At 65.4% G+C, this 20,975-nt stretch overlaps 10 protein-coding genes across 10 annotated transcripts; 6 read left to right on the top strand and 4 right to left on the bottom strand.

Annotated features, from left to right (window-relative positions):
- Positions 1-469: 469 nt before the first annotated feature.
- On the top strand, positions 470-3,542 carry DNM1 (dynamin-related GTPase DNM1; the record flags this gene model as incomplete). Its single annotated transcript, XM_076652806.1, has 8 exons — positions 470-579; positions 651-689; positions 795-1,099; positions 1,158-1,296; positions 1,364-3,011; positions 3,091-3,229; positions 3,294-3,454; positions 3,522-3,542. 8 exons carry the CDS (start codon positions 470-472, stop codon positions 3,540-3,542), a joined length of 2,562 nt encoding a protein of 853 aa, XP_076501653.1.
- A 407-nt stretch (positions 3,543-3,949) lies between these two features.
- Positions 3,950-6,323, top strand: JCM10292_000755 (uncharacterized protein; the record flags this gene model as incomplete). The annotated part of the gene is made up of 4 exons (XM_076652805.1): positions 3,950-4,358; positions 4,840-4,871; positions 4,932-5,159; positions 5,220-6,323. The coding sequence occupies 4 exons, from the start codon at positions 3,950-3,952 to the stop codon at positions 6,321-6,323; spliced, it is 1,773 nt and encodes a 590-aa protein (XP_076501652.1).
- A 585-nt stretch (positions 6,324-6,908) lies between these two features.
- On the bottom strand, positions 6,909-8,276 carry NBP35 (Fe-S cluster-binding ATPase; the record flags this gene model as incomplete). The annotated part of the gene is made up of 5 exons (XM_076652804.1): positions 6,909-6,955; positions 7,020-7,668; positions 7,769-8,002; positions 8,080-8,101; positions 8,173-8,276. The coding sequence occupies 5 exons, from the start codon at positions 8,274-8,276 to the stop codon at positions 6,909-6,911; spliced, it is 1,056 nt and encodes a 351-aa protein (XP_076501651.1).
- A 185-nt stretch (positions 8,277-8,461) lies between these two features.
- On the top strand, positions 8,462-9,260 carry JCM10292_000753 (cyclin-dependent kinases regulatory subunit; the record flags this gene model as incomplete). The annotated part of the gene is made up of 4 exons (XM_076652803.1): positions 8,462-8,546; positions 8,907-8,925; positions 9,012-9,126; positions 9,204-9,260. 4 exons carry the CDS (start codon positions 8,462-8,464, stop codon positions 9,258-9,260), a joined length of 276 nt encoding a protein of 91 aa, XP_076501650.1.
- A 689-nt stretch (positions 9,261-9,949) lies between these two features.
- CDD1 (cytidine deaminase) lies at positions 9,950-11,007 on the top strand (the record flags this gene model as incomplete). The annotated part of the gene is made up of 6 exons (XM_076652802.1): positions 9,950-10,019; positions 10,085-10,192; positions 10,348-10,432; positions 10,524-10,593; positions 10,659-10,775; positions 10,915-11,007. The coding sequence occupies 6 exons, from the start codon at positions 9,950-9,952 to the stop codon at positions 11,005-11,007; spliced, it is 543 nt and encodes a 180-aa protein (XP_076501649.1).
- A 189-nt stretch (positions 11,008-11,196) lies between these two features.
- JCM10292_000751 (uncharacterized protein) lies at positions 11,197-12,372 on the bottom strand (the record flags this gene model as incomplete). The annotated part of the gene is made up of 6 exons (XM_076652801.1): positions 11,197-11,237; positions 11,326-11,438; positions 11,513-11,579; positions 11,679-11,938; positions 12,005-12,033; positions 12,097-12,372. 6 exons carry the CDS (start codon positions 12,370-12,372, stop codon positions 11,197-11,199), a joined length of 786 nt encoding a protein of 261 aa, XP_076501648.1.
- Positions 12,373-12,746: 374 nt separating this feature from the next.
- On the top strand, positions 12,747-14,468 carry RMT2 (protein-arginine N5-methyltransferase; the record flags this gene model as incomplete). The annotated part of the gene is made up of 5 exons (XM_076652800.1): positions 12,747-12,975; positions 13,042-13,121; positions 13,187-13,702; positions 13,804-14,002; positions 14,098-14,468. The coding sequence occupies 5 exons, from the start codon at positions 12,747-12,749 to the stop codon at positions 14,466-14,468; spliced, it is 1,395 nt and encodes a 464-aa protein (XP_076501647.1).
- A 144-nt stretch (positions 14,469-14,612) lies between these two features.
- On the bottom strand, positions 14,613-15,602 carry JCM10292_000749 (uncharacterized protein; the record flags this gene model as incomplete). Its single annotated transcript, XM_076652799.1, has 4 exons — positions 14,613-15,019; positions 15,082-15,202; positions 15,351-15,496; positions 15,560-15,602. The coding sequence occupies 4 exons, from the start codon at positions 15,600-15,602 to the stop codon at positions 14,613-14,615; spliced, it is 717 nt and encodes a 238-aa protein (XP_076501646.1).
- Positions 15,603-16,056: 454 nt separating this feature from the next.
- Positions 16,057-19,216, bottom strand: JCM10292_000748 (uncharacterized protein; the record flags this gene model as incomplete). The annotated part of the gene is made up of 8 exons (XM_076652798.1): positions 16,057-16,170; positions 16,250-16,741; positions 16,820-17,164; positions 17,223-17,483; positions 17,554-17,666; positions 17,724-17,808; positions 17,883-18,820; positions 19,126-19,216. 8 exons carry the CDS (start codon positions 19,214-19,216, stop codon positions 16,057-16,059), a joined length of 2,439 nt encoding a protein of 812 aa, XP_076501645.1.
- A 159-nt stretch (positions 19,217-19,375) lies between these two features.
- JCM10292_000747 (uncharacterized protein) lies at positions 19,376-19,973 on the top strand (the record flags this gene model as incomplete). Its single annotated transcript, XM_076652797.1, has 2 exons — positions 19,376-19,725; positions 19,790-19,973. The coding sequence occupies 2 exons, from the start codon at positions 19,376-19,378 to the stop codon at positions 19,971-19,973; spliced, it is 534 nt and encodes a 177-aa protein (XP_076501644.1).
- Between the last annotated feature and the right edge of the window lie 1,002 nt (positions 19,974-20,975).

The raw sequence follows: 20,975 nt of genomic DNA, 5'->3' as shown, positions 1-20,975 counted from the left end.
TCTCTCTCGCATGTGATAGATTTCGAGTTAGTGCCACGAGCTACATGCGCACGACGCTCTGCGACACGAAAGCAATGCAGGTCGAGACACTGTGCCTCTGCGTGGTCGTCGTGTCGTCGTTGCCGACGCCGCGCAGGGTCGCCCGGTCGTCGCTCAGACTCGCACCGGGACAGCACGAGACTGCGCTAGCTGCACTTGCCTGCCCCGTGCAGTATCTCGCTGGCCTCGCCGCGCTCTGCACTCAGCCTCAGCCCTCTGCCGGTCTCAGTCGTCTCCTCGTCGCAGAGCCGACAAGATCCGCCGCCGCCTCGAGCACAGCCGGCGATACGCTTAGAGCCTCGAGCCCTACCAGTACACACTTGTGCAAGCGCAGCCTAGCTCGCCCTTGCCGCCCTTCACCCGCCCTCGTTCGCCCGACCCTCTCGCTCGTCCCCGTCTCTTCCTCGCAACCCGAGCCGAGAACAGCAGGATGGCGACCGACTCGGGCCAGAAGGACCTCATCAAGACGCTCAACTCGCTCCAGGACACGTTCTCGGCCATTGGCGGCGAGACGGTCGACCTTCCCCAGATCGTCGTCGTGTGCGTCCAGTCTCGCTCGCGGCGCAGGGACGAGTGCTTGCGCACGTGCTGATCACATTCGGCTCACACAGCGGGAGTCAGAGTGCCGGCAAGAGCTCCGTGCTTGAGACGTGAGTGCCAACTTGCGCCTCGTTCAGCTGCAACCAGCGACTCTCCGGGTTGCTCTGCGCAGGTGTGCTTCCAGGCTGCAGGCATTGACAAATGCACTCTCACAGCATCGTCGGTCGCGACTTCCTCCCGCGAGGACAGGGCATCGTCACCCGCCGCCCTCTCGTGCTCCAGCTCGTCCACACGCCCGCCCCTCTCTCTTCGGCTCCGTCGGCGCAGACCAACCCGAACAACGCCAACCCGAATTTCACTCTCCCGCCCTCGTCGTCCGACCCGCCACAGGAGTACGGCGAGTTCCTCCACATCGACAAGCGCTTCTTCGACTTTGGCGAGATCCGCAAGGAGATCGAGAGCGAGACGCTGCGCGTTGCTGGAGGCAACAAGGGCATTTCAAGGTTGCCGATCCACCTTAGTGCGCTTCCGAGGCTCCGTCGAAGCATGGCGGGCTCGCTGACGAGCAGCACTCGCAGAAATCTACTCGCCCAACGTGCTCAACCTCACGGTCGTCGACTTGCCGGGCTTGACCAAGATCCCGGTCGGCGACCAGCCGACCGATATTGAGCGTCAGATCCGCAACCTTGTCCTCGACTACGTTTCGAAGCCAAACTGGTGCGTGGACCGGCTCGTTCGGTGGTTTGCCTGCCAGCCCAGGAATTGACTCGCCGCGCACACTCAGCGTCATTCTCGCCATCTCTCCGGCCAACGTCGATCTCGCCAACTCCGAGTCGCTCAAGCTTGCGCGCGCGGTCGACCCGCAAGGGCGACGAACGATCGGTGTCCTGACGAAGCTCGACCTCATGGACGCGGGCACGAATGCGCTCGACATCCTGACGGGCCGCGTCTACCCGCTCAAGCTCGGCTTCATCGGTGTCGTCGGGCGGAGCCAGCAGGACATCAATGCCAACAAGCCCATGGACGAGCAGCTGCGCACCGAGGAGGACTTCTTCCGCAACCACCCCGGCTACCGCAACATCGCGCACCGCTGCGGCACCAAGTTCCTCGCCAAGACGCTCAACCAGGTCCTCATGAACCACATCCGCGACAAGCTGCCCGACATGAAGGCGCGGCTCAACACGCTTATGGGTCAGACGCAGCAGGAGCTCAACGCGTTTGGCGACTCTGCGTTCCTCGGCGAGCAGCACCGCGGCACCCTCATCCTGCAGCTCATGACGCAGTTCGTGCGCGACTTTGTCGCCTCGATCGACGGCACGTCGCTCGAGATCTCGACCAAGGAGCTCTGCGGTGGCGCGCGCATCTACTACATCTTCCACGACGTCTTTGGGCACGCGCTCGAGTCCATCAACCCGACGCAGAACTTGACGACGCAGGACATCCGCACCGCGATCCGCAACTCGACGGGCCCGCGCCCCTCGCTCTTCGTTCCCGAAGTCGCGTTCGACCTCCTCGTCAAGCCGCAGATCAAGCTCCTCGAGCCGCCCAGTCTCCGCTGCGTCGAGCTCGTGTACGAAGAGCTCATGAAGATCTGCCACAACTGCACGTCAACCGAGCTGCAGCGCTACCCGCGCTTGCACGCCCAGCTCATCGAGGTCGTCTCGGAGCTCCTGCGCGAGCGCCTTGGCCCGACGTCCGAGTACGTGCAGAGCCTCATCTCGATCCAGGCGGCCTACATCAACACGAACCACCCCGACTTTGTCAAGGGCTCGGCCGCCGCCGCGCAGGAGTCTGCGCGCGTCCAGCGCGAGCGCAAGGTCTTTGCCGCAGTCGAGGGCGCGCCCGCGTCGCACGGTGCCGGCGGGCGGCGGAAGAAGAGCGCCGCGAGCGCCGGTGCGGGCGGCGCGACGGACATCGAGGGCGACCTCGACGAGCCGAGCGGGCCGGACGACGACGAAGACGCCGCCGCGCAGGGCTACCTCGTCCCGAACGGGCACGCAGCTGGCGCGTCGGCGTCGTCCTCGGCGAGTGCGGGCGGCGCACGCGACAAGCCGCGCCAGGCGTCGCACTCGGTCGCCGGCCGCCCCTTCTCGACGCCGCAGCCACCGGTGCACGCGCACGGCGCGGGCGGCGCGCGCGGGCCCGCCAACTCGTACCCGCACTCGCTGTCGCAGTCGCCGGCGTTTGGCGGCCACGCGGCGGCGCACGACCGCCACGCGTCGGCAAAGGAGTCGTTCCTCAACTACTTTTTCGGCGGAAACCCCGTTGGCGCGGATGTTGCGGGCGCGGGCGTCGCGCTCGGAGTGGCGGGCGCGAGGGCGGGCCCGACGGCGGGGGAGCTCGGAAGGGAGAACCCACTGCATGGCCGCAAAGGGCTCGAGGGGAATGCGGCCGCGTTCGACATGAAGAGTCTCGACAAGCACCTCGAGCCGGTGCGTGGCCGCGGGCCTTTCGTTGTATCGGTTTACCCGAGCAAATCACTGACGTTCGGAATTGCCGGCACTGACACAGGCACCGATGACGGCGACGGGCGAGATTCAGCTGACGGACCGTGAAGAGATGGAGACGAGCCTGATCCGCGCGCTCATCGCGAGCTACTTTGGCATCGTGCGCCAGACGATCCAGGACCTCGTGCCCAAGGCCATCATGCGTGCGTCCCTAAGCTCGCTCTTGTCGCGTTGTCGAAGTATTATCTGACGCCCGTCAACGCGCAGACCTGCTCGTCAACTTTTCGCGCGAGTCGGTGCAGAACCGCCTCGTCGCGAGCCTGTACAAGGAGAACCTGTTTGACGAGCTGCTGCACGAGGACGAGGCGCTGACGGCCGAGCGGACACGGATCAAGAACCTGCTGCAGGCCTACCGCGAGGCGTTCCAGGTGCGTCTCTCTTGTACTCGGCTCTAGTCGATGCGCTGCTCTGACGCTGTCTGCTGGTGTTGCGTAGACGCTGTCCGAAGTGCTCTAGACTGTCCAACAACTGTGCCGCTCGTTCCCCGCTCCTCGCTGTGCCGTTTCGCCGTCTCTGTACGCACGCCCCCACCGCGCCACTTCCCTTTGTGTCGAGTTCCCGTCCCCATGCACGCGAATGCACTCGTATTGCCTGTGATACTAGCTGCGCTGTCTGCAAGCGAGAGAGAGGGTGTCGACGCGTGTCCTGATCGAGAGCGCCCTTCGCCTCGACGCGCGCAGTTGTTGGCTCGCCGCTGTCGCTCTTCTCGCTCGCCCGTGGCTGCGCCCGTCTGTTCCTGTGCAGAGTACAGCAGACCCAGCGCACTCGGCAGCGCCGTCCAACTCGCCCCACCCTCGTTCGAGCGGCTTGCGCCCTCCTCCCCCTTGTCCTTCGGCTGCGCACGCTCCCCGCCGTCCTCGGCCATGGCGCACGTCCAGGACCGCACACGCCTCCACCGCCTCGTCAAGCGCCAGCGCTCGACCTGGCAGGACCTCCAGGACGCCGTCGGCGGCGACGACTCGACCGCAGCCGACGGCGCGACTGCCGGTGCAGACGATCCCGCCGATACGACCGACGACGGCACCGCGCCTACCGGCGACGGGACGGGAGCAGCGCCTTCGTCGTCGTCGAGCGCGGCCCAGGCAAGCACGACCTCGGCACAGAGCGTGATCGCGTCGACGAGCTCGCTCGCGCCGTCGCCATCTTCGACAACAACGACGCCTGCCGCCAGCAGCAGCTCGACGACGAGCAGCACGACGACTACGAGCTCTACGACTACGACTACGACGACTACGACCAGCGCTACGCCGACGACGACGAGCACGAGCGAGTGTGGGTCCCTCTCGCGCTCTCGCTGTTGTCGGATGATCGCGCTCTCTCCGGCGCGAGGCAGGCTCGCAGGATGGAGTCGGCAGGCTTGCTTGCGTCTGCTGGCACGTCCCTGCACATACAGTCGACCCGCTGCAGCTCTCTGTGGCCGCCGACAGCCGGGCAAACAAGTGTCGTCGCGCGTCGCTGCGCGTCCGCGACGGGGCCAGCTTCGCGCTAGCCTGCCCCGTCTTCGCGAGCACATTGCGGCGCGCGCGATCTCTGCGGGCGGGCAGCGCTGCACTGCAGCGTCTGCACATTCGGCGGACCGGTTGCGAAGGGCTCGGTCGTCGTGCTGCGAGGCCGGAAGACTGTCTGCGCCGCTTGGCCGCGATCCGCTCGCATCGCAGCAGGTCGTTCCGACGACTACGGGGCCACATATGCACCTGCAAAACACTGAGACGCTTGCGGACGTAGAATACTGACCTTGTCTCCCTCCTTGCAGCTTCAACCACCGAGGAAGAGTCTACGTCGACGGTGCGCGGACTCTCTCGCTTCCGCCGTTCGATTCGTAGCTGACGCCCGTCCGTCCAACAGACCACGTCGAGCACCACCACCTCGGCCTCGATCAGCGAGTCGACCACGGTTGTCGTCGTCTCGAATTCGTCCCGCTCTTCGTCCTCGAGCGCACTGCCGTCGGCGACTCGCGCGTCCAACTCGAGCGATGAGAGCGGCTTGCAGACGGGTGCCGTCGTCGGAATCGTCATCGCCGCAGTTGTCGGCGTCCTGGCGGTAGCGGGTATCGTGGTCTGGTTCTTCAAGAAGGTGCGCAGTTGCTCCTCCCCGCCGGCACGGGCGACTCTTACTGACGAATTTGGCATACAGAAATGGTCACGCCAGGACGACGACGACCAGATCTCGCCGTTCGACCGCGACGAGTTCCGCCGTGCGAGCGTCATGCTCGACGACGTCGACGAGCACTACTCGCAGGGCTCGTACCGCGGCGTTGCGCCCGGTGGCGGGCACCACTCGCCGCAGATGAGCGAGTACTCGATGCACGACATGTCGGGCGGCGCCGCGGGCGGGCTCGGGCGGTCCAACACGCTCATGTCGGCCGGCAGCGGCGGCGCAGGCGGCGGTGTCCTGCCCGGCCTCATGCGTGGTAACACGCTGCTCAACCCGCGCCCGCCGACCATGATCGGCGCGCACTACCAGCATCAGCAGCAGTACGGCGCGATGCCGTCGTTCCAGCCGGGCCAGGTCGTCCCGAGCATGCCGCCTCCCGCGGCCTTCCCGGGCGGCCACCCCGGAGCGATGATGGACTTGTACGGCGCGACGGGCGGCGCAGGCCCGTACGCCGCGGCAGGCCTCTCGCCGTACGGCGCCATGGGCCCGGGCGGGTGGGCGTCGCAGCCGCAGCCGGGCGCGAACTTGAGCCGCAACAACTCGCAAGCGTCGGCCTACTCGCAGGCGTCGGACCCGGGCGCGTTCGTCCCCGCCGCGCTGCGGCCGGGCGGGTCGGCGCATGGCCACGGCGCGCACAACGGGTACCCGGACGAGCGGCCGCTCTCGCTCGTGCAGGAAGCCGACGAGCCGCACTCGCCCGGCCTGTACCCCGGCGCGGGCGCGGGCGCGGGGATCGAGCGCAGCGGCACGCCGACCAACGCCAACGTGCAGCAGACGTTCTTCGAGCCCGTCCCCGCGCAGCACGCGCGCGAGGCCTCGCTCGACGCGTTCGGCGGGCGCAAGGGCTCCGCGGCGGCGCAGGCGAGCGCGGGCGCAAGGGCGCAGCGCGCAGAGGTCGGCGAGTGGGACGACGCGTACGACGACGACGGCGAGGCGTTCTCGTCGGGCGCGGGTGGAGGGCGCGCGGCGGACGGCGCGGGCGACAAGCGCGAGAGGAGGCTGAGCGTGCGCAACGGCGGGCTCGACCAGTTTGACGACGACGACGAGGACGACCGCGCGGGGGCGTATGCCGGGATGCACTGAAGTGCACGGCCCTGCCTGCGCCTCGACTCGTCCCTTGCGCTCCTCATTACGAACACTCGCCACGTCTCGCTCACAACGCCCACTCACGATACCCCTTGTTCGCCGCCCTGTCTCGACTAGTCGGAACCCTCCTCCTGTGTCAGTATACCCCCTTCCAGACCACCCCACTGTTTCTTTCGGCATTTCACACCCCAGACCTCTTCACCGAATCTTTCCCTTTTCGCGTTCGTTTCCCTTCGCGCCCGACCGCTCGCCTATCGCTCGTTCGCTCGACCTCGTCAGACCGCTTTCGCGACCGGGGAACGGTGCGGCGAGTGTGGTGGGTGTCGGCTGTCCCGAAGATAAAATGCAACGTGACTATCAGTGTCAACGAGGCGCCCGTCGTGCATGAGAGCTGCTTTGACTCATTGCTCGCAAGCGTAGGTGGCGCGTCCGCTTCCACGCGCTTTTTGTGAGCGCGGCACAACGCAAATGAACGCGCGATGGCTACAGGCGATGCAGAGAGGGCGAGAGACGTCTAGAGCGGAGGGTACGAGCTACAACAACCAGATGAGTGGGTGGGCGAAGGGAGGGGATATGCGACTACTACTTGAGCAGCGGGACCGAGCCGGCGGCGAGCTTCTCCTTGATGCCTGGAGAAAGAGGCACGGTCAGCGCGGGAGCGACACGAGACCTAGAGCGAGGGCGGCCACGCACGCGCGACGACCGAGCGGTACGCGACGCTCGCAGGCGACTCGGGGTACTCCTCGAGGAAGCTCTGGCCGTAGTCGCCGCTCTTGCCGATGCGCGGGTCGAGCGGGACCTTGCCGAGGACGTCGATGCCCCACTCCTTGGCAAGCTCGTCTGCGCCGCCGGTCGAGGGGACAAAGATGTCGCTCTCGCCGCCGCACGACGGGCACACGAACCCGCTCATGTTTTCGACGACGCCGAGCACCGGGATGCCCGTCTTTCGGCAAAAGTCGAGCTCCTTGCGCACGTCCTGGAGCGCGACCTCTTGCGGGGTCGTGACGATGACGGCGCCCGAGCACCCGCCCGCGGCGGCGAGGTACTGGACGACCGAGAGGTGCTCGTCGCTCGTGCCCGGGGGCGTGTCGATGACGAGGTGGGCGAGCGCGCCCCAGTCGACGTCCTTGAGGAACTGCTTGATGAGGCCGTTCTTTTTGGGCCCGCGCCAGATGACGGCACTGTTGGCCGAGGGGAGGAGGAAGCCGATCGAGACGAGCGAGAGCGCAGACGTGATGGCGAGCGGGAGGATGCCGGCCGACGTCGAGTGCAGGCGCTGCCCCTGCAGGCCAAACAGGAGCGGGAGCGACGGCCCGCAGATGTCGACGTCCATGAGGCCCGTCTGTGTGCATTGCGACGAGCGGATGTCAGTGAGCAACCGCGGAACAGCGCTCCTCGTGGAGAACGGCGACGAGCGCAGGGAGGCGCAATCCGGCACGCACGTCGTTCTCGCCCTCCTCGCCTTCGCTGAGTGCCCATCCAAGCATGGCGCTGACGGTGCTCTTGCCTACGCCGCCCTTTCCGCTGAGGACAAGGATCTTGTGCTTAACATCCTTGAGGCGGTCCGCGACCTGGGCGAGGTCCGGGTCGGGCCCTTTGGGTGCAGTTGCGCAGGCCTCTTGGTTTGGGCAGCCTGTACAGCCTGCGGCGAGGCCGGCTTGCTCCGACTCTGTGCCCTGTACGAGATGAACGAGAGCGACAAGGTGTGTCAGCGAGATGAGAAGCGAGCTGGATGGGAGGCAGCTCGACGAACAGGGCAGTGCTCTGGCGCGTTCCTGTAGGTGATACAAACGTGTCAGTGCATGTCCCAGTCCCCCCTGCAGCTGCGCAGAGCGAGTCGACGCACTCTGGCACCGAGGCGGGCAGCAAGGTGGCGACCGCCTGCGCCTTTGCCGTGGACGGGGCTGGCGGGGCAGGGCACGCTGGTGGCAGTTCTGGCGCTGCAACCATCCTCTGCAGCGCTCTCGCAGAGTCGACGTGAGCGGAAGAAGCAGACGTTCGCTTCGTCGCGGCTCTCTGCTTCCGCGTTTCTCCCACGTCGATCGTCGACAGCTTTTGTTGCGCTCTTTCTGCTTCTAGCACATCCAGGCACGCTCTCAAAGCCAGCTCAGACACCCAGCATCCGCAAAGTCGCCATGTCGGCATCCCTCACCGCCGAACAGAGGCGCCGCGACATTGCCAAGCTCGAGTCGAGCATCTGGTACTCGGACCGCTACGCGGGTGCGTTCATCGTTGCTCTCACAGACCCTCACCCTCTCCTTTGGATCGCTAGGACGGGTGTGGCGTTAGGGAGAACGACCCGCGGGTTGAGTGAACTCGCTGCGGTCCTCGCGGCGCGGCTATCACAGCGGCAGGCCATGCGCAACTGGCCACGCTGTCAATGCACAGGCTTTGGCTTGCCGGTGCGGACTCGGCAGGGCCGAGAGCTGGCTGCGTCGACCTCCGTCTCGTCCACACGACCCGGAGGAGGCGGTGCAGTCTGCCCATTTTCGCCGCTTGACGGCGCAGAACTCGTCTGCAACAGCTTTCAGGACTCTTTGGGATCGGTCATGCTGACAAGCGCGCTCGGTTCATCCGCAGATGACGAGTACGAGTACCGGTCCGTCTCCCTCTTCTGCAACTCTCCGCTCTGGCCGCCCATCTTGAGCAAGTTCGTCTCGTCTGACCAGCGCTTACATCGCACAGACACGTCATCCTCCCAAAGGGCCTCGTCAAGTACCTCCCGAGAGACCGCCTCGCCGAGGAGAACGAGTGGCGCTCGCTCGGAGTGAGGCAGTCACCCGGCTGGTTCCACTACGAGGTGCGCGCGCCGGTCTTCTGCTCTCAGAGAGTCTGCAACAAGTCGGAGGTACTGATGGATGGCTGAACGGCTCGTAGAGGCATGCGCCAGAACCGCACATCCTCCTCTTCAAGCGGCCAAAGAATGCGTTCTGAACCCGTCAGTCGACATTTTGCGTGCTCTGATCCCCCTTGCTTGTCGACTTGCACACAGTCTCTGGCGGCAGTCTGCCTCGTCCGAGAGCTCGCTGCAACGCGCCATCAACGTCTGCGAATGTGCCTGCTGACCCTCTTCCGTTTGCAGAACGCCCATATTCACGCTCTCTCCCCCACCTCTCGTTCAGCTCAATCATCACAGTGCCGTTGCACCGCACTCGGCCTCGCATCTGGCCGCTCACTCGCACTCTGCACGCCCGCCCTCGTCCTCCTCTCCTTCCGTTCAGCGCCCCTCCGTTCGCCTTTCTGCCCCACCCCGCGGCCGCCTAGCGCGCGTCGTCTTGCGTGCCCATTCTGTCGTTCCTTCGCAGTTCCCTTCGCTCGTTCGCACCCGTGGATGCACCGTTCTGCTCGCATTTGGCTCGCATCTGCAACCTGCACCGTTCGTTTGATTCGGCGCGAGTGGCTCGGACGAAGGCGGACAAGCTGGGAGAGTTGCAGGAGAGCCTTTTCTCTCGTAGACCAAATCTGCTATACTTTATTCCAGATTGCACCCGCGTTCGGGTGACCCGCTCTCGGACTTCGCGGCGACGGCGGCACGCGGGTTCGGACACGCCCTCGCGCTCTCGCCTCGCCGCTGCCGCTCCAGTCCCCGCGCCAGACTAGTGCTTGGCCTCTTACAAGCGACCATGGTGCCCTTCCCTGCTCTCCCGCTCGCGCCGTCCGACCGCACCCGCCTCATCTCTCTCGCTCTCTCCGGTGCGTCGCGCGCTCGCACCTGCACCGCCGTGCACGCACTGACCCGATCAACCTGTGACATGCAGCGCGGGAGGGCTCGTACTCGCCGTATTCCAAGTTCCGCGTCGGCGCGTGCCTGCTCACCGACGGCGGAGAGTTCGTCCAGGGTTGCAACGTTGAATGTGCGAGCTACGGTGCGTCGCAGGGTCTCTGCTGGCTTGTTACGAAGCTGGGCCGTCCTCTGTAAACCGCCGACTGACTCTGCGTCTTGCTTGACCCCTTCCTCCTTGTCGCGCGGCCCCACCTTCCCATCTCTCCTCACTGCACACCGCACGGACATACTCGCCAGGCGGAGCGATCTGCGCCGAGCGGACAGCCGTCGTCAAGGCCGTGTCGACCGGCACGCGCAAGTTTGTCGCCCTCGCCGTCACGTCGTGCGTCGTCGTTCCCTCGCAACTCGTTCAGCCGGGCGGTGCCACAGTGGCACTTGATCAGGGCTGATTGATAGCATGGATGTCGAGACAGGGACGTTGACGGGATGGTGAGCCCGTGCGGGATCTGCCGCCAAGTCCTGCGCGAGTTCTGCCCGCTCGAGGTTCGTCCCTCCCTATCCCCTCCTCGCTCTCCTCCCGCTCACCCCGGTCCTGCGCCCCGTGTCAGATGCCCGTCCTCCTCATTCCGGCGTCGTACGAAGAGGGCAAGACGCCTGTCAAGAACGCGGCAGAGGCAGAAGGGAACGAGACGAGCGGCGTCGTCGTCGAGACGACCATGGGCGAGGTGCGTCCCTCTCGCGGTCCATGCACCTCACGTCGCGCTCGAACGCGCTCAGTCACTCCGATTCCATCTCGGAACGGACATCTGTGAACTGCTGCGAGCGGGCGTGGGCTGACACCGCCTCTCTCCCTTCACACTACAGCTCTTGCCGCTCTCATTCGGCCCGTCAGACCTCGAGAAGCCGCGGACAGGACCAAACGCGGGTGCTGTGGCTGGTGCAGAGGCGGCTGCGTAGAGTCTGCGCATGTGCAACGGACGAGGTGCTTTCAGACTTGGCAAGCGAGCGAGCGAGCGAACGACACCGTGAGCGGGACTTTCCTCGAGGCTGCTGTACATCTGGCTTGCTCTTTCGGACAGAACATGAGGAGGACAACGTGAGACTGTAGGCTTAATGGCGCGCCGGACGAGCACTGCTCGCGCCGAACTACATCTTGGCCATCCGGCCACCGCCGTCTATCCGGATTGCTGTGCGGGCAGAATGTACCCTGATCAGCTTCCTGATTGGGCCAGCGTACGGCGACGCGGCAGCAGCGGAGCGGAACCGAGGACGCACTCCCGCCGTTGAGGTAGCCGTTCTCGACGATCTGCACCGCGAGCTGGGCAAACTCGTGCGGCTCGCCAAAGCGCGCCGGGTGGAGCGTCGTCGTGAGCAGCGAGGCGCGGACCCTGTTGCGTCGGGTGGGGCGGGTGAGCAGGCTGGGACGAAGCAGAGACAGGGAAGGGAGGAAGGGAGGACGAACTTGGGAGAGGTGTTCTTGCCCATGTTGGTCGAGAAGAGCGAGGGAGCGATGGCCATGACGCGAATCCCTGCGGAAGTGAAGCGTAAGCGTTGCGTGCATCTTACTCTGTAGCCCACCCCGGGGCTTGCCCGGCGGAGCGAGCGGAAGCAGGTTGCGGCCAACGCACCGAACCGCGCCAAGTCGCGGGCCATGGGCAGCACGAGCCCCTCTACGGCGGCCTTGGAGCTGGCGTACGCGATCTGCCCCATCTGGCCCTCTGTCGCGCTGACGCTGCTCGTGAGGACGATCACGCCGCGGTCGCGCAGCGTCTCGGCGTCTTGGCGCTTCGGCGTCGGATGCTGCGAGACGAGCTCGGCGGCGACTTGCGAGGCGACGAGGAACGAGCCGAGGAGGTTGATGCGGTGCACTTCGGAGAAGACGTCGAACCTGCATTCGCGAGGGAGGGCTCCAGCGTCAGGAAGGAGGGGAGAGTTCGAGCGGGAGTCTCCGCACGAGAAAGGCTGTCCATCGTTACCAACCGTCTACAACGATGTCCGCCGATCAGCAAAGCTCATTGATTCCGCGCTGATGCACTTGAGACGCACCTTTCCTGCCATGCCGACTCCGCCGCAGTGGACGACGCCACCCCACTTGCGGCCCTGCCACTTCTCCTTGACGCTCTTTACCGCCAGCTTGACGCTGTCCTCGTCTCCGACGTCGCATTGGACATTGTGCACCCTGTCGCTCCCGCCTTCGCCCGTCTCGGCGTTGAGGTCAAGGCAGGCGACGTAGCCGCTCTTGGCGACGAGCGCCTCGACGACGGCTGCGCCGAGACCACTGAGGCCGCCGGTGACGATCCAGACGAGGTTGGCGACGTCCATCGGGAGTGCGCGGAGTGGTTGCGAAGGACAAGTGGGGGCGGGGAGGTGAGAAGGGAGCAAGCGACGCGCGTGGTTTGCAGGCAGAAGGAACAGGGTCAAGCGGAAAGCTGGCAGGCCTCGTTGGAGCTCTAGCGTGGATGTGTGGATGCAAAGGAAGGAGACAAGCTGCCTTCGTTGCACCGGCCCATCCGGCTCACGTCAAGCGCGACACACGCTCAGGGATGGTGTGCCAGAGGTCCACGCATCGCACGATGCACTCATAGAGCTGCTCGACCATCCCGACAGCCCGCTCCAAAAAAGATGAGAGCTCCGCGGATCTCCTTCGCTCGCTCCTTCCTCGTCGACGTCGCCCTGCTCCTGCTCGCGCCCACACGATGCCCGCCAAGCCTGCGCTCGCCGTGTCTGTCTCTCTCCCGACCAGCAACGCCTTTGCTGCGCTCGCAAACGACGTCGACCTCGAGGAGCACTTTGCTCTTGCGCTGCGCCTCGTCGACGCCGTCCTCGACCACGACGACCAGCTCGTGCGCAAGCTTGTGGTGGACGAGCGCGTAGACTGCTGGGTGCAGGACCAGCAGGGCTGGACCGCTCTGCATGCCGCCGCCTGTCCGTTTATCTCGCTCCTCGTCCTCTTCGAGCTGATGAACGTCGTTGACAACGTTACATGAGCAGACACGGGCAATGTCGACCACATCAACTTGCTCTTGCGCAAGGGCAATGCCGTCTGGTCCATGCCCGACAATCTCGGCTGCGTGCGCTTCCCTCTTCCCTCCTTCATCTCCTCGATCTGGTCGCTCACTGCCCCAAGCCCCCGTAGACCGCCGGCGACATTGCCTATTCGATGAACAACGTCGCAGCGTACGAGGCGCTCCTCGCAGAGGGCGTCCGCGCCGAGATGCTCCGCGCCGTGCTCGAAGCGGCGCAGGCGGGCGAAAGTGCAGAAGACGAGGACGAGAGCGCCGACGTTGGTCCCGAGGACACTGCCATGGCCGACGGTGACGACGCAGCTGCAGCGGCGTCAACCTCTGCTTCCGCTTCCGGCGCCGACGCAGATGCACCGAAACTGTCGACCACTTCGGACAACGCGACCTTCCTCGCCTCGCGCCTCGTCTTCACGCACGACTCGGCCGGCCAGCCCATCGCGCTCGACGCAGAGGGCAACGGCGTCATGATGGGCTGGGAGAGCGGCATCATGCGCGCGACGGCAGAGCGCATGTGCGATGCCGGGTGGGCCGACCGCAAGGGCAAGCGGAGGGAGGAGCTCGTGCGCGAGGATGACGAGGGTGAGCGCGAGCCGCTTTGTGTCATGAATGTCGGGTTTGGGCTCGGAATCGTGCGTCTCTCCCTCGCGTTTCGTTCCGCTCGTTCTCGCTGACGCCTCGCTTCTCCCTCCCTACCACGCACCGTCCACCTTCCCCGACGCACCGTTCGCAGGTCGACACTTTCCTGCAAGAGTACGCCCCGACCCAACACCTCATTATCGAGCCCCATCCAGACGTGCTCGCGTTTGCGCGCGAGAATGGCTGGTTTGACAAGCCCGGCGTGCGCTTCTACCAGGGGACGTGGAAGGACTACTTCCGCGCCCTCGAGGAAGGGAAGGAGGAGTACGTCGCATGGGACGGGGTCTACTTTGGTGCGTGCAACTTCGCGTGAGCGTAGGAGTTCGATCTCGTGCTGACTCGCTTGCCCTGCTTTGCACGTTTTTGCTACCACCCAAACTTTACATAGACACCTACTCGGAGCACTACTCAGACCTGCACGCCTTCTTCGACCACCTCCCGGACCTCCTCTCGCCCTCGCCGTACGCACGCTTCTCCTTCTTCCACGGCCTCGGCGCGACCTCGCGCCTCCTGTACGACGTCTACACGACCGTCTCGGAGCTGCACCTGCGCGAGATCGGCCTCGCGACCGAGTGGTGCGAGGTCGACGTCGCGCCGGGCGAGGGCGAGGCGACGCGCTGGGAGGCGACGGGCGCGCCGGCAATTGCGGCGGGTCAGGGCAAGAAGGTCGAGCGGACTAAGGGCGAGGGAGAGAAGAAATACTGGCGCGAAGACATGGTCGGGAGGTACAGGTTGCCACTGTGCCGGCTCGAGATGTAGGGCTCCGCGTTCGTCGGCTATTGGAACAGCACACTCTCACTCGACTCGCGAGTCACTCGCACGGCAGAATCGTCACGAGTCTCATTGCGGGAAGTCCGAACTGCTGCCTGGAAAAACCCGGGAGGGAAGAATGGCCGCGCAGGGCTAAAGAACCAAGACAGTCGCCATCGCAGCACCGCCGAGAGCGGCTGCAAGGCTGAAGATCCCACGACGATTAAGCAGTGTAGTCGCACCATTGTCGCCGTCGCCACTTTGCGCCCCTCCCGTTGCCTCAGCCTCGTCGTCTTCCATTGTCGTCGACGGTCCGTCGCCGCTCCACGGTCCCGTCAGCGTCATCGAGCGCGTAAAGTAGTTGATGCTCGGGTCGAACGACTCAATCTCCGGCAGGTCGACCGTCACAAGGTTCGTGCCGACCGTGAGGACCGTCTGGCCGTTCGAGTCGTCGGACGGCGCGGAAGCGGAACGGGTCGTGCTCGCGCTGCCGGCCGTGTTGGTCGACGCGCGGCCGCCGACGGAGCTCGAAAAGATCTGTATGCAGGCCTGGCTGAAGCCTGTGAGAAGTACCAAGCCGTCAGGGTCGACATCCGAAGCAAGGCGTGTGCGACCCACGCACCCCTCGCCGTGTTGGCATCTTCAGACCCGAGGCACGTGCCGCACTCGATCATGAGGACGACGATGTCGGTCGAGCAGGCACATTCGATAGCGCGCACGGCGGGCGTAAGCTCGCTGCAGCTCTGCGGGACAAGCGGAAGAAGTCAGCTTCCGCTTGCTGCAGAGCTGTTGCACAGGATTCGAGCGTGCCTGCATCCAGCTTAGCCAGCTGTCGCATTGACCGTAGCACTGCGACCCAGGTGACGACTGCGTGTCGATCGCACGACCAACCATGTCGGTGAGGTCGTCAAGCGCCGCTTCGACGTTGCCAGACTGACGCTTCGACAGGTAGGCGTGGGTCAAGCTTGTCTGAAGGGCTGTGCGCTTTGCGACACGGTCGTCTGCAAAGCGCGTGGCGGGTGCTGGCACAGCCAAAGCTGTTTGAAGGGCGCTATCGCGGATCAGGCGATGTTCTGGCTGCGGAAAAAGCCACGACGCACCGAGCGGAATAGCAGCTAGAAGTACGCAGGCGAGAGCGAACATTGCGGTAGTTTCCAGAAGTAGAGACGGAGGGGCAAGGGACGGGGGCGATAGCGAAGCAAGAAAGGCGACGACGGTTGGCCCGAGACAGACGAAGCGGGGTCTCCTGTCGTCCCGCAATCATGGGGTCGCACAGCGAAACAGGAACGAACGGAAGCTCCACGGGCCCATTGCTGATCGCGAGAGGCTCGAGCGATATTGCGAGCAATGGAGGCGGTGCTGGGCGGGTCAGGCTGTGCTGACTGTACGAGCGCGAAGAGCCTTGCGGCAGAGGCGAGGGAGAGGTCGGTACAAGGCTGGCAACACACCGAAGCAAGCGACACGAATGAGAGGCGCAGTCGGAAGAAAAGAAAGCAGAAGCCGTAGAAGCCGCAGAAGCCGCAGAAGCCGCAGAAAGACGACGGTTGACACGCGGGATCGGGACGGGAAGGATCGCCTGGCAAGTGCTGCATTGCGTTCAGTCGCGTTGGTGCACGGTGGTCTTGGGCGCCGCGAGGTTCTTAGTGTACTCCTCGACCCAGCGTTCGCGGTCCTCCGGAACATGATTGAACTCGAGGTAGCGCTTGTCGTTCTGCGGGGGCGAGGAGAGCGTGCACAGGGATGTCAATGATGCAAGAACACGTAACAGGCCCGAAGCGAGCGCGACGCACCTTGAGCACGGCGTGAATCGCGCGCAGGTCGATCTGCTCGGCCATCTCGCGCGTGTCGGCCTCGTCGTCCGACTCGTCGTTCCTCTGCCCTTCCTCTCCGATGAGCGCAACCTTCTCGCGCTTCTCGAGCTTCTGCATCCGGCCCCAGTGCTCGAGGATCGGGCTCTCGCGCAGCATCTGCGTGAAGTCCTCACGCGCACGTTGCGTTCTCCGCGCAAGCCACGACGCATACAGCGCTTCGAGTGCGTCAAAGTCGCTGCCAACGAGGCGCTGCACGTGCGCGTCGCTCGAGATGGCGGGGAGGACGTCGTGGAATGGCGTGGTGAGCGAGGGCGCATGCGCCGCAAAGAGCGCCTCGACGTCGCTGACGCGCGTGCGATGCAGCTTCTGCTGGTGCTGATCGAACAAGCGACGCTTGTCGGACGGATGCAGTGAAGCGGCATCGAAGCGAGGGTCGCGAGCGAGCGTCGGGGCGACGTCGTCGAAGTGGGCCTGCGTAAGGGTCCGTCAACTCGCGAGCCTAGCGAATGGACGTCAACGATACGCGAGCGAAAGCAGCCGGACACGCACCTTGTGATCCCGCACAGCATCCACAAGCAACTGGGCAAACTCCCGCTCGGCCTCCTCCCGCCCGAGGTTCCCGCGCGCCTGGTTCGCGCTGCGCTCGTTGCGCAGCTTGTCCTGCCGCACGCGCTCTTCGCGCTCGCGCAGCGCCTCGGCAGCCCGTACAGCCCTGTCCTCCTTTGACGGCGCGGTCGCAGACGCCTTGAAGGCGGAAGTCGACGCGGAAGCGGCTGAGGTAGACGGACGCGAGCCGGAGGCGAGGGAGGAAAGGTGCTTGTTGAAGAGCTGCTCGCGCAGAGAAGACGAGACGACGGCGGCATAGCGCGGGTCGGATGCATGCCGCTTCTTGACCTGTGGACATAGCGCGGTGAGCGGCTGACGCCTTCGGAAGGACGTGCAAGGCACGCACCTCGGCCCACTTGTCGCCCGGTCGAATCTCGCGGTCCTCGCCCAGCATCTCGCCAAACTCGCGGTCGGCCTTCTCGGCCGCTGCGCGCTTGCGCTCGCCGAGATCCCGCAAGAAGCGCTTGAACTCCTTCTCGCGGTCGCCCTCGGTCTTGCCGTATTCGCGGAAGCGCGCGTCCTTCTGGTGCGCGCGCTTGAAATCGCTGAAGTGCGTGCGGGTCGAGGTGACGGCCGAGGTGAGCAGGGCGCGGTAGGCAGTGAGCGGCTGCAGAACGCGGTAGCGTGAGCTGCGTTTCCCTCAAGCGCGGGAGCCGAAGTAGTTATGGAGGACGCACGTCGACCTTGACACCGCTCTCGGCAGCCTTCTTGCGCGCCGCACGCTGCTCGCGGATCTTCTCCTTGCAGAACTCGTCGAACAGGTCGCGACGGTCTCGAGTGTTCTTGACGGCTGCAACCGGCGACTTGTTAGCAAATACACGCAGTGTAGCGGACTAGAGAGGCGCACCGTGGTAGCGTGGGTCGTTGACGAACTTTGACAGCTCAGTCTCGAACGGCGCCATGGGGTTGATGTCTTTTTCGCTCAGCAGCACCTGTTGCCAGGTGTTACCGATCAGCACTGCCGCCACAGCGAGCGCGAGCGCCGAGCGTAGGACAGAAAACTCACCTTGTACAGGGCGGCCGCCTCGATCTGGTTGACCTCGAGCCGCTCCCGCTCGACCTTGTCCTTCTCCTCCTTTTCCCGCGCCTCCGCCTCTGCGCGCTCCTTCTCCTTCGCGTCCGCCTCGGCGACTGCCTCACCGGTGCTCGCCTCGGCGTCGGCCGCCATCTCGGCTGCGATCTGCCGCTGCCAGTCCTCGTCGGTGAGCTCGTCGAGCGACGACACGACCTTGCTCTTTTTTGCCTTTTTCTTCTTCGGCGGCGCGTCCGCCTGCTCCTCCTCGGCCTTGGCCGGCGCGTCGGGCACTGGTGCGCCGGCGTCCGCGCCCCCCTCGATCTCGATGTCGAGCGCCGACAAAGGCTCGCCCTCCGCATCCTCGCCAGCCTCGGCAGCGTCTCCAGCGTCCTCGCCGTCCGCGGCAGCGTCTCCGTCCGCCTCTGCCTCGTCGTCGTCGGCCTTGCGTTTCTTGGCCGACGCCGACGCCGCTGCGGCCGCCCGCGCCTCTTCGCGCTCGCGCTCCTCCCGTTCCTGCTCGTCGCGCTCCTTGCGCTCGAGCTCGTCGACCTGCTCCTTGATCTCGTCGGGCACGGTCCAGCGACTCTCCTTGGTGTCGCGGTGCGAGAAAAAGACGTTGCCGCGGTTGGTCGTGACGCGGATCCAGGGCGTGCCCTCGATCGGCACTTTCGTCTTGGGCTTCTCCTTCTTCTCCTTCTTCTGCGGCGCGGGCGCGGCTGTGGCTGCGGCTGCTGGGCCGGACGAGAAGTGCAGCGGCGGGAGCGCGGCGGCGGGTGTAGGTGCGGCGGCGGCGACGGGGAAGCCTGCCGGAGGAGGGGGCGGAGGGGCGCCCGCGATGGGGAAGCCGGGCGTCGGGGGCGGGAGGGACGGGCGCGTGTAGGTCGAGACGTTGGTGAGCGGATTGAACCAGTACGGCGCGCCGTTCGGGGCTGTGTCGAGGGACGAAGAGCGGGTCAGTCGAGGAGGGCGGGTGCGAAGACTGCGGGTAGAATGAGAGCGGGCACGGCGTCTGGTCTGTCATGCTCGTTGGATGTGCGGCAAGCGCCCTCGAGCGTCCAAGCACACTGCTCGGCGAGGAACAAAGCCTCATCTCCAGGGGAGCGAGACTGTGACATCCGATCCATCCTGAGTCCACCTAATCAGCGGCCCGGCGATGCAACACGCTCTTGAAGCCCCAGTGCATTGTGTGCTCCGTCTGTCTCGACCGTGCGAGCTGCGGGAGAGGCGGACTGACCCTTGTGCTCTGTCCAAGGCGGAGGGACGGGCGGGAGGAAGCCCTGGACGGGGAAGCCCGGGGGCGGAGGCGGTGGCGGTGCTCCTGACATGTTCGCACGCGCACCAAGCAGACTCGCTCCTGCGAAAGCGCGGATGAGAGAGAGCCAGAGGAAGCGACTGGTTCGTTCTCGCTCGACGCACTCGCGCTCACCCGGCGAGAGCGGGCAGAACGGGCACTGCAAAATCAGACCGAGCCTGAGACTGCAGCCATGGCTACTCCCGCCGCTGCCCTGCCCGTCGCCGCCGCAGAACCGCCCCCACCTCCTCCTCCGGCTCCCGTCCCTGCCGCTCCCTCGCCCGCACCCGCACCAGCGCCCAGCGCACCAGCAGCAGAAGCAGACCAACTACCCGCTCCCTCGTCTGCCTTCGACGTCGAGCTCTCCGAAGCAAGTCGCGCCGCCGACGCCGCGTCCAAGTGGAACTCGCTCCTCACCTGGGCCCGCACCGCCCGCCTCGCAGGCCAGGGCGGCGCTTCTACCGGCTGGGACTTTGCCACGGGCATGTACCACGTCCCGCGCGACTCGGCAGAATACACCGCCGGCGTGCAGCGTGCATCCGTGTGCGTCCCCCCTTCCGCGTCCGGTTCGGCGCGTTTGCGAGACTGACTCTGTCTCGCACTGCAGAGACCCTTCCGCGCCTCCACCGCAGCTCACGCTGCAATCTTCCGGTCCGCTCTCGTCGCACAATCCCGACATGCCCTCGGACGACGAGTCTGGCCTCGGCATGAGCGGCGGCGTAGGCAGGAGCGGCGCAGGCGACGGCGGGTGGACCGAGAGCGGGAGGCCGAGGCGGAGGGTGAACCGGTAAAGTGCAACTCCTGAATGGCGGGCGGGCCAGGCGTGTTGTAACAGTAGTCGTTGACTGCATGTGTCTTCGCTTCTGTTCGCTTCGCGGTGGTACGATCTGCGGCTGGCTCACTTCCAGCTATTCTCTTCCTCGAATTGCACGATCCTTAGTTCAGCCAGTACATCGCCAATTGCCCGCACTGGCTCCGGACTGGGCGGCTCGTCCAACCCTGCCTTTCTCGCATCCCTCAGACGACGACCACCGCGATGACCCCGGCCATAGCCGCAACGAGCAGTCCAGACCTGCCAGACATCAGCGCAACGGCGCTGTCCTCGCCTTCTGCTGTCTCGCCTCCTCCAGCAGCGGACTTGTCCGTTGTCCCCGACGTCTCGCTCGACGAACCTTCGTTTGCCGCCGAATCTTTGCTCCCGGCAGACGAAGTCGTCGAACCGCCGAGCTGCGTCTTCGCTTTCACGCAGAAGTTGTCGAAGCCTTGCGGTGTGACGACTGAGTAAGCGGCTGCCGCACCCTCTTCCGTGAAGTCGGCTTCGCGCATCAACAAAGCGGAAGCGGGACGTACTGTTGGCCTGTCCCTCCGCTTCCTCACCCAAACAAGCTGCACATGTGTCGAGCTGCTTGACTTTGCCGGCCGCACAGGCGCACTCGGCAACCTTGAGCTCTTCCTGGAGGGCGGAGCATTCCTGCAATTCCCGCAATCAGTCGTTTGATCCTTGCAGATCATCCCAGCAACACGCACTCCGAAGCTCGTCATCCAATTCTCACACGGCGTAGCGCACGAAGTCGAAGTCGCGACGGCATTAGCGGCCGACTCAACGAGCGAGAGCATCGCGCTGTAGTCGTCGGCGAGGCCGCGCTTCGCAAGGTTGACTGTGATTCCGGCCTCTTCAGCGAGGACTGCAGAACGCGACGAGGTGAGCAGTCAAGGCGGCGCGAGCGGGAGAGGCAGTGAAGTCAGGCCCCGACGCACCTGCGCGGAAGCACAAGCCGACGAGAAGCAACGAG

Source organism: Rhodotorula paludigena, assembly GCF_050403205.1.
Source record: "Rhodotorula paludigena JCM10292 DNA, Rt_paludigena_JCM10292v1_ctg92, whole genome shotgun sequence".
Classification (NCBI taxonomy): Eukaryota; Fungi; Basidiomycota; class Microbotryomycetes; order Sporidiobolales; family Sporidiobolaceae; genus Rhodotorula; species Rhodotorula paludigena.
Note: the sequence above shows the minus strand (reverse complement) of the source record. Positions and strands in the feature narration are given on the sequence as shown.